At 38.3% G+C, this 10,870-nt stretch overlaps 1 protein-coding gene across 1 annotated transcript; it reads right to left on the reverse strand.

The window, feature by feature from the left end:
* Positions 1–3,407: 3,407 nt before the first annotated feature.
* On the reverse strand, positions 3,408–8,319 carry LOC102712725 (proactivator polypeptide-like 1). The gene is made up of 7 exons (XM_040523793.1): positions 8,135–8,319; positions 7,926–7,997; positions 7,209–7,295; positions 6,031–6,212; positions 5,721–5,918; positions 3,990–4,049; positions 3,408–3,798 (listed from the first exon to the last, which is right to left on the reverse strand). Exons 3-7 carry the CDS (start codon positions 7,288–7,290, stop codon positions 3,646–3,648), a joined length of 675 nt encoding a protein of 224 aa, XP_040379727.1. The 5' UTR covers positions 7,291–7,295; positions 7,926–7,997; positions 8,135–8,319; the 3' UTR covers positions 3,408–3,645.
* Between the last annotated feature and the right edge of the window lie 2,551 nt (positions 8,320–10,870).

Genomic DNA, 10,870 nt, shown 5'->3' on the forward strand with positions numbered 1-10,870 from the left:
CAGACCTTGGTCAAGATATGGACTCTGATAATACAGTAAGTGCGAGGAAAATATTTTGCATCGCTATCTATCTATTCTAACTGGAGTAGTGTTCATTGCATATGGATGTTAATGGTTATCTCTGGAGGGGCTGCCGATCGCCGATGGCTGGAGGGCGCCGGATAGGCGCTGGAGAGGGCCGGAGATCGAGCAGCGCCGAGGGAGATGTCCGAAGGGGAAGGGGAAGGGCAAAAAGAATAAAACAAAACGTTTTCTTCTCGTAACCAGTGGTACATGGATAAATATTTTATCTCAAAAGCCAGAGAAAGCCAAAAGCCATATCCCAAAAACCAGAGAAAGCCAAAAGCCAACCAAAGGCAGCCATATTCCTATTATTTATAGTGCATCTCAGACTAATTTGATTTGGCAAGCATTTAACTAGGGCCATCTGACAATGTTTAAGGTTTTATTTTTTATTTTTGTTTATAAGTTAAATTAGAAATACAATAATGCATGCATTGCGTGTGCGTTGGGGATGGGATGTTTTTTAAGTACTACCAACCGCTCAAACCGTTACTTGGTTTGGACCTTTTAGTTATTTTATCATTTTTTAAATTTCTTTTTATTAGAATTAAGATATTTTAAGTTACCATTTATACCATCGTTATTCCGACGAGTACTATTTTAGTAATAATCGTTATCGATAGTGTATCTATTAATAGCATCGTAGTATCAGTTTGTATCAACCGAGTATTATCTGGTACCGTCCTGCTATCAATTGATACTGATGAGGTATCATATTTGGTAATTTATAGGAACCATCATGTTCCGGAGCGGTATACCGTACAATATTCAAACGTTACGTAATCCACGTTCAATTTTAGTGTTATTTTAAAATTAATTATACGTTTTTGCTTTTCAAGATTTTCACTCTCTTATAAAAATGCCCCATTTATTATTAACGTGCAAAGATGACGATGGTCGAACTCCTGGTCTTTGGATGATTTGTCATCCTCCTGGATGGCGCATTCCCAAATACCACTTTCTTCGTGAACTTTAATTATTTGCCACTCGTCCTATAGGTTCTGTTGATTTAGTGCCACTTTTACCTAGTTTTGTAGGATTATAGCTATATATGATCTTTTATCTTGATAATAATTATTTTCTAATTGTTAACTTAAATTTAAAATTTTATAATTATATTTTTACATGGAAACCATTTACCTATATTCTAAATTGTATTTGTTCATAAACTCTTTTCTACATAATATTTAATTTATAATTCAAATTCCAGATACTTCTAAATTGTATTTATATATTAAAAATTATTACAAATAAAACAATTGATATTAAAATTGATATTGAGGGAAGAGTCCATCTATAAATACAATTTGTAAACAACTAAAATTTCAGTGAATCATATTAGAAATATAATTTAAGATTTAAAAATAAAAAAAGGATCCATGTGTAAATTAAGAGAAAAGGTCAATATATAAATACAATTTAGAAGTATCTAGAATTTAAAATATAAATTAAATATTATGTAGAAAGATTTTATGAACAAGTATAATTTAGAATGTAGGTAAATGAGTTCCATGTAAAAACATAACTTAGAAAATTTTAAATTCAAATTAACAATTAAAAAATAATTATTATCCAGATAAAAGATCAAGTATGGCTATAATCCTACAAAACTAGGCAAAAGTGACATTGAATCAACAAAACCTGTGAAACCAGTGACAAATAGTTAAAGTTCACGAAGAAAGTTACATTTGGGAATGCGCCATCCGGGAGGATGGTAAATCATCCAAAGTCCCGAGAACTCCAAGATTTGTGACCTATTTCTACGGTTCTGTTATATGTTCGATTTAAAGAGGAGATGAATAATGTTCCCACATATAAAAAATTTAGGGAGTTGTTAGTTACATATTTACCTCTCACCACCATCGATCTCTTTAGAAGAAATACTCCCTTCAAGCCTAAACGTTTGACATTATTGACTCTTTTATACATGTTTGATCATTCGTTTTAATTATTCAATTTTTTGTGTAAAATATGTAGTTATATATATGCATAAAACTATATTTAACAATAAAAAATGATATAAAAATAATTAATAATTATGTATTTTTTTTAATAAGATGAATAGTCAAACGTGAATAAAAAAATCAACGTCGTTAAATATTTAAGGAAGGAGAGAGTATATATATAGAGGTTGTAACTGGTATGGTTGTTTTGACCATTCCTTATGAAATTAATATGGATGTTTTATTCTTGTAGTTAATGGAGTTTGAACTCCATTAACTAATACTATTATAGTTAATACCCCAAAAGTTACTTGTTTAACTGGCTTACTCCGATCATATAAATATACACACAGTTCTGCAATGATTTGTACGTGCATTCCATATTATCATATATGCAACGTCATCTCACCCATAAGTGCCACGTATATTTCATCTCAGTTTATTTGGTTTGGTAGGGACAGAAAGCATAAAGAAGAGAGCATTATCGGCATTAGGTTTTCCGCCGGGAGATTTTGTTGAAGATGCAACGCAGATACTTGAATGCAACATCACTGCAACTATCCTCTCGCATTGTAATATTGCCGATAAATAAATACTACTAGATAAATTCACGTCAAGTAAAAAGGAGCCCAGGTAAGTATAGTATTTCTTGTCACTTCAATCTACCAAAAGGGCACGGCATGAATATATATAGGCTGTGGTGAAGTGCTTGTCATAAATCAATCACGTAATACATGGGTTACGATCGAGGCCACACGTGAAGCGCTAGTAACACATCATGTTGTTGATTTTTTTTTATAAGTTTAATCTTTCGTCTGTTAAAAAATATATAAATATCATTTCTTTTGTTGTGACTGTATTTATTACTAAATATATTTTAACTGTAACTTAATTTTTTTAAAATTTATATAAAATTTTTAAATAAGAAAATGATCAAACATATGTCAAAAAATTAACGGTGTCATTAATTAAAATTTTAATACGGAGAGAGTACTTCATAGCGACCAAAATGCAAGCAACATAGTTGACCAGTGAAAAAGACCGACGGACATTTCCATGGAAACCAAAGAAATATTGGGAGGGCAGGGCTGAAACCGCTATTTATACTGCTCGTTCTTATTAAGCAATATACTCTTTAATCATACAATAGAGGCAATTGTTAGTACTATAAACTATTTATGAACCAGCTTCCCTCAAAAAAATTATTTATGAACCAGCTGCATTAGTTGACCTAACCAATCAGAAAGCTTTGCAAAGAGAACCAGAGAACATATCGAGTGCAAGACTTACTATAGACTTAGTAATATAATTCTTCCTCCACCCTATTCTTGAAACATTTTGTTTTCAACGGTTATAGACACTCCTTGAAACCTTAAGTTTATTACTGTGAACCAAGCAATATGGTTAATTACATACATATACTGAAATAGGGTTTAAATTATTAAATATACATATCCCTCATGTACTACGGACAAATCATGTAGCAACAACACCAGGGGCTTCTTTACAAAGTGGAGTGTTTATTTTATTTTTCTAGACGCAAATGAATGTTATATATACAATCTACATTGGTCGTGCAGATCTTTTTTACAATACATCCTTAAACTTTGATGTGTAACTGTACATAGTTCAGGATAATTCAGGACGCAGAAAGGGTACCAAGGACTCCGGCTCCAGCAGGGATAGTTTTGCCACCACATACGTGGATAGAATTGCAGAAATCCCTCTTCTTCAGAAACTTCTTAATATGTTCCAGTATGATTGGCGCATTTTGGATGATCAGCTTCTTGCACTGAATTGAAATAAGACACACTTCAGACAAGTCATAGTTAATTATTGAAAGTGATACATTAGGGGAATTTGTCAAAGAAACTACAACTGATCCTTGTATGCTTAGTTTTTTTAGTCAAACCATAAGGTAAAAATTTCAAAAAACAATAATGATACTACGAAGGAAAAGGAGTTTGGGCATCAGATGGCTACCTTCTGTACAAAATTTTCTGCGTTGTTGCATCCTTTCAGAAGTACCTCAATTATCTTAAGCTGTCAAAAGAAAAACCAAAGCAACATTTCAATTGTCTTAATCTTAGAAACTACCTTTATCACTTAAAGTTATAAAGTACATGGTATACCCCTGAAAAAAATCAAATTGTTATGTGTATTTGTTACATAAAAGACAATGTTTCTGCGCTACAAAGAGTAATGCCACCAGTAAGAGCCCCTGCAGGTAGAGGCTTTAAACTGCAACACCATCACATACGTAAGGAATCATAAGGCCAGAACTGGTATGTTAGGATATGCCAGTCTTTTCATGCCACAAGCTTTTCTAGAAAAATATCATGTGGTATTATGGCTATGATTTATAAAAGGCATCTTTCAAAGGTTATGCATTACCAGCAACCAGGTAAAAAATCCAACCAATTGTACATTCAGCACCCCCTAACAATTGGAGGGTATATATGAAAGATAGGTTGAGTTTTTTTGTCAAGCTGGTGGCTGACCGAGTTAGTGTTCTACAATCTCCACTGTCAAGCTGGTGGCTACAATATCTAATTTTTTAAGCTAAAGCATCTATGGGGGTTTAGTATTTCTGATCTAAGGCTGCATACTCTTGAAGACAGGAAGGTTCTGGTGAATAGACAAAAAAAAGACACATCACCCCAATAAATGTGAGGATTGTGAAGCAAACAACCCGATCTCTTGGTCATCACAGTTAGCCCAATTTTCATCATGTTGTGATTGGGGATTTTATTGTGTTCCCAATAACAAAAAAGAACGAGTAGAAACGCCAAGGGAACAAAATATGATAACAGTCTAAGTTTGATATAATTTCCTGGTCAAGAGAGGAAGAGGATTCCAAATTAATGCTTGGTTGTATTGCAATAGCCCAAATGTCCAATACGTAGTACAAGGACTCAACTGACAAAGTCAAAGACTAAAACCAACAACATAGGAAATGGCACTAGGTCTGCTAACTCCTTGACGGGTGGTTCACACAGAGTGGAAACATGGATAGAGCTGCTCACTCAATCCCAATGAGAAGAAATCCTCAATTTCTGGTGTCAATATTCATCACTTCATCTCAAGGAAAATCTGATTATGTCATGTGGAGATAGCAGTATAGCTAGCATGAACACATGGCTTAGCGAAGGTAGGTAACTGCACTTACATCTAGTAATCTAATTTCTAAAACTCCAAGTTGATTAGTCGAAATAAAATTAGTTTGGTTAAATAGATTATATTATTAGGAGCTCTCTTTCATTATCCCTAATCCAGCAAGCCTAAAGTCTTAAACCTCCAACAACACACAGATTGCAGACTGGTTCTTCAGGAATCAGGACCTAGCACCATTGGTGTCTTTCTCTTTCGATTCCCCTTGGTTTATTTTCCAAGCCCAGTTAAGATATCCTGGGTCAGACGATAAGTACATAGTTACCACCCTACCATGTTTGTTTGCATGCTTTTATAAATACCAGATGGACTGGCTGATAGATTAGTACTTTGGTACACATAAACCTCCAACATGAGTACAGTATCTACATGGTACATAAAACACATCATGAGGATAGGAACAGTAGATGTTATCGGACAGCAGGTAGTTAACACGCTGAACTTGTCTCCTTGGTAGTTTCAAAACACGTCGATTTAGTCAACGGCCATGGATTATAGGCAAACAATAAACTGAACAAAAGAGTTGATTAAAAGAAGAAATACCTCCATGTCAGGATCTTCGAGATCAGTAAGAATCTCATCAACCACCTCATGGCAAAGGGTGCAAGCATCTTCATGTCTTGGGAGACGAATGAATGCCACTTTGTTACAAAGACTTACTGATTCACAAAATTCCTCTGGGCTTAAAGTAGTAACTTTTGTGAAGAAAAGAGAAACATAATAATCCACCAACTTGGTACACTGCCATGCCAAAAATGGTTTTTTAGTGCAGTGCCACATCTATTAAAGTTAAATATTATCTTGAAAGAAGATTGAAGAATTGAAATTGAAGATTAGGGCAAAATGACAATACCTCCAACTCAAAAGAAGAAAATTTTGAACAAGCCTGGTGAAGAGTGGCAATGATTTCTATCTGGGTCTCATTCTCATTAAGATAGAAGAGGGCTTCCGTGGCAAACTCCTCACAAAGTTGACACAATTCTGGATTTACCTTCATTGTCAGGGAGGCTTCCTCATTTGAAATCTTTTCACCAACTAGAACAAAAGAAAGAAGTAGGATGTCAGAAGATATATAAGAATACAGACAAATATCTTGTCATTCTAGCAAGAAATACCACTAAGGCTGTGTTCGGTAGAGGGGGGGGGGGGGGTGATAAGTTAACTTACCCGGCGCGGAAAACGTAGTAATAGATTAGTACATGATTAGTTAATTATTAATTATTAAAAAATATAAAATAGAGTAATATGATTTTTAAAACAACTTTTCTATAGAATTTTTTGCAAAAAATACACCGTTTAGCAGTTCGGAAAGCATGCGTGTGGAAAACGAGGGGGATAAGTTATCTTAGCGCCTGGGTCGAACGCGGCCTAAGAATACTAGAAAAAGTCAGTTAGAGCTCTTTCATGTACCAACAAATATGTTATCTCCCAGTTCAGAAGAAGATTTTCAATTTTGATGCTGTTTATCGGATAATAACTTCCTCTAAATGTAGGATAGTATAGATCACATCGGTTTTTGGTGTCCAAAAGTACAAGCCAATATTTAATGGATGAACAAATAACAGATTATCATTAACATATCAGAAATCTAAGAAATGCACTGAACTTATCAAGTGCGATAAGCTGCATACTTAAACTGAAAATGATCGAAACATATCGAGGAACTAGCTGTAGAAGTTAGTAGTGACAACTGGTAAGGACCAATAGACCAATTAATAAATCCATTGTCAGATAATTAATCTGAACTAGTCAATTCCCAGAAAATGTGTGTCATCATTACAATGCTTAAACATTCAAAGTGTGATTGTAATATTTCAATCCAAACAAGAGACACAGTAGCAATTTCTACATGCCATTGTTTTCATGAAGATTGATTCTGAACTTGTAGGTCCATATCTCCATTACCTTTTAGTTAACTAACCTCATATCCCAGAATACTACCAAAATTACATTGCAAGTTGAAGAAACTACAATTAGTAGCATAATGCTTACAACAGACAAATAGTTAACCAGTAAAATATCACTACATACCAGCATTATCAAAGGCCAAGCTTGTACCACCACCCAAAAGCACAACGGCAATGATGAACATAAACACAACTCTTGGTCCCATTTTTCCTGTTAGATACATGAAAATAACAAAATATCATATTATCAGTTTCGATAGAACGGCAAGTCATCAGAACAATACATACAAAATATCATCGATTATTTTCTTTAGTAGAGAAAGAATATTCATAAGTGTAGACAGATAAACTCAATGGCTTCAGACACAAATCTCAAACAGAAACAGGGTTCATTTCCTTCATTATTCTAAGTATCAGATGAGTCTATACTGCCGCTACCATGTGCAAATTTTAAACTTTGCTACCATTTTAAACAGAAAACAAACTGAAAGAGGATATGCCAACTCCCAAACATGATTATATGCTCAAGCGTCCACATATGCTCTACTAATCTGCCCATTCATTGCATATTTCCCAAGGCCCACCGCCCTGTTTTCTTCAGAGAGACAATCAGAATGCAAACAAAATCATAAAGGGTACTTGCTAAACAGTGGTAAGAATAATCATACTTTAGTCATCGACTTCTTGCATGCTCCCCACAAAAAGTAGTGATGGTTTTCACAGATCAGCTCCTCCGACCCTTATTTTCCTTTGCAGAACCAAAGGATTGTCTCCCCATCTCCCCAAACTTAAGCTTATTTAGTAGGTAGAACAAAGAAAAAAAAATCCTAAAAATGCTTACCCGCACTAATTAATCCGACTGCGCAGAATGACACACAAGCAGCCAAAAAGCTTGACAAATCCCACACCAAATCTGTGGAAATTTACTAGTAAGAAGGAGGCCGACCAAGAACCCCCTAATCAAATCGACTAATTCCGATCCTACTTCATACACATACAGTACAAGCAAAGCAACTCAACCCAACCAAAGAGAGCATTACGAGCAACAACCTGCTCCTCCTGTGCTCAGACGAGGGTCTTTGGAGCCGGCAGGAAGCGGCGGAGGGGGGGTAGGCGACGCGGCAGGCTGGCTGGCTGTGGCTGGCGGAGGAGAGAAGAGCAGAGCTGCCGCTGCCGCAGGGGAAGAGAGGAGATGGTTTTTGGGGGTGAACGAGTGACACGAGGAAGGCGTTGACTTTTCCTACACCGACTTGTCAGAAGATGGGCTAGTCCACTGGTAGTGTGGCTTTTCCGGCTTGCTAGGAGTCCAGCTCGGCCCGTTTATCAGCTCCAGCTGGCTCGGTAACCTCGTAAACCATGGTGTAGCGTGGTGGTTAGTGGATGGATGGATTAGATAAGAAAGAAGGGTGCTCGTCTCGACTGAGCCGTACATAGAAAATAGGAAGACTGGTCGAAAGAGGAAAACATTATTGGATCCGCCGAGCGTATGCGGTATGAACTTGAAGCAACTTTCTTCTAACCCAAGCCGCCCACAGGCTGCATGGGATGAGCTTGAGCTCACCAGTAGTTGCACTCATGGGTTGTCCGGCGAACGTTGCTCATTGGTTTTTAAGTGTTGCTACTTATGTCTATGAGTTGGGCTTTGTTGACTCGTTTGACTCGTGAGCTAGCTCGAGTTGGCTTGTTATATCTAATGAGCTAAGTGAAAGGATATGTAGCCTAGTGGTTGCAGTGACCTGAGTAACACCTAAGATCCTGGGTTCAAATCTCTATAGGAGCATGAATTTCAAATTTGGTTATTTGAGAGGCTAAGTCCTCTACTTGAGCTAAGTTCCCAAAATTCTTAAAATAAAAATGGATGCATATATCCGAGTGAATATAGAGGCCGGGTAAAAATACCTTTCTCTAAAAAAATCTAATGAGCTAAAATATCAACTCAACTTGTTACAAAAGTGTAACGAATCAAGCCAAACTCGATCCAAACGAGCTAATAAACTATATGAGCTGTTTTCCAACCATACGCAACTAAACAAGAACACTGTTAATTTTTTTCTACTCTTCTACGTTCTAAGCCTATTAATATTGAAGTTTCTTAGGAAAAAGACACTATTAAAAATGAACTATTATTACAAAAGAGACGAACCCATCGAATCGGTGGATCTCCTTACATGATAAGCTTATACTCTTGCGCAGATATGGACTTGGAGCAACCATGTGTGACTAGGGACGGGTATATAGTATATTGAGTAGGGTCCTACGACCCCACTCAATTTTAACACATAGTGTATTACTAATGTGTAATTAAGTAAAAAATTTTCAGCACATTAATATCCTAATAAGGTGCCCCACTTGATTTTTAGGCTAGGTCCGCCTAGTCTATGACCTTACCCGTCCACTGCCATCAAGCTGCAGAGATCAACTCAAGGTTAGTTGTACGTGCCTATGAAAGAAGCTCGGGCCTCACCCTGGTGTTGCTCTACTCATGTGGGGGAGGCCACATATGCGCTGGTTAAAGCATCTCCAACAGAAAACCTAAATTAGACTCTCTAAATAACTATTTGACCACTCTTTATTTTATTTGGCCACTCAAATTTGTTTTTTACTCTAACTGTATCTCCATTCACCCTCTCTATTCCGAGTCTATGACAACTGGACCCCACATGTCATCCTCTTCTCTTTTTTCTCTCCCTTAATCTCTTTCTCTCCCTCTTTCTTTCTCTCTTTCTTTCTCTCTCTCTTTCCTTTTCTTCCTAACCTCAACCGGCGATAGATGCATGCAACGGCAGAGCGGGCGACGCGGCGCCGCGCGGGAGCACGGGGAGGCGGCGGCGTCCGTACGCGGATGGGGACGACAGCGGCGACCGGCTAGGGACGGTGCTGGGCGCGGGCGACAGCGATGGCCGCGGCTGGGGATGGCATCGAGGCGACGACGATCGGCTGGGGAAGGCACCAGGAGCGGACGACACGGGCAGCTAGCTGGGAAAGTGCCGGGTGCAGACAGTGTGACGGCCAGGGACGACGCGATCGGCTACAGCGACCGGCTAGGGACGGTGCTAGGCGCGGGCGATAGCGGTGGCCATGGTTGGGGACGGCATCGAGGCGACGACGACCAGCTGGGGAAGGCACCGGGCGCGGATGGCACGAGCGGCTAGTTGTGAAAGTGCCGGGTGCGGACGGCGTGACGGATGGGGATGGTGCGACCGGCTACAGTGACCGGCTGGGGACTGTGCGGTGACAGGGGACGTCGGCTAGGGACGGCACCGGGCGACAGCGGCCGACGGCGGCGGGAGCTGGCTAGCCAAACTGCAGTGGCGGCGGCCCTTCTTCGATTCGCCGGCACGAGAGATGGAGACGGACGCAGTATGCTGGGAGGATGGATGGAGAGGTGGACTGGGCCCACAGATGGCAAGTCAGATTGACTGGCCAAATTTGGCAAGATGGGGCCTAGTTTGGCCAGCTGGATGACATGGCCATCCGGTTAGCAAGTCTGTTGGAGTGTTATTTTTTTCAAAATAGCTAAATTTTAGTTTGGAGAGTCAAGTAATCAATTTTTTATCAAAATTTTTAAATAAGAAAAAGGGTTAAACGTGAATTTAAAAAGTCAGTGGCACCAAACAATAGAACCGGAGGGAGTATGAAATTGACCCGATCAATCAACGCTACTAGCTAGTTCCTTAATCAATGCATTATTAGTTTTTTCATCATTAGCACTCAGTTCTATAACTTTGGGCAATGTGGGCTTTGATTTTGTGTCTTGCGAATCGTGAGATCGATAGTTGTAAAGTA

Source organism: Oryza brachyantha, chromosome 5, assembly GCF_000231095.2.
Source record: "Oryza brachyantha chromosome 5, ObraRS2, whole genome shotgun sequence".
NCBI classification, from domain to species: domain Eukaryota; kingdom Viridiplantae; phylum Streptophyta; class Magnoliopsida; order Poales; family Poaceae; genus Oryza; species Oryza brachyantha.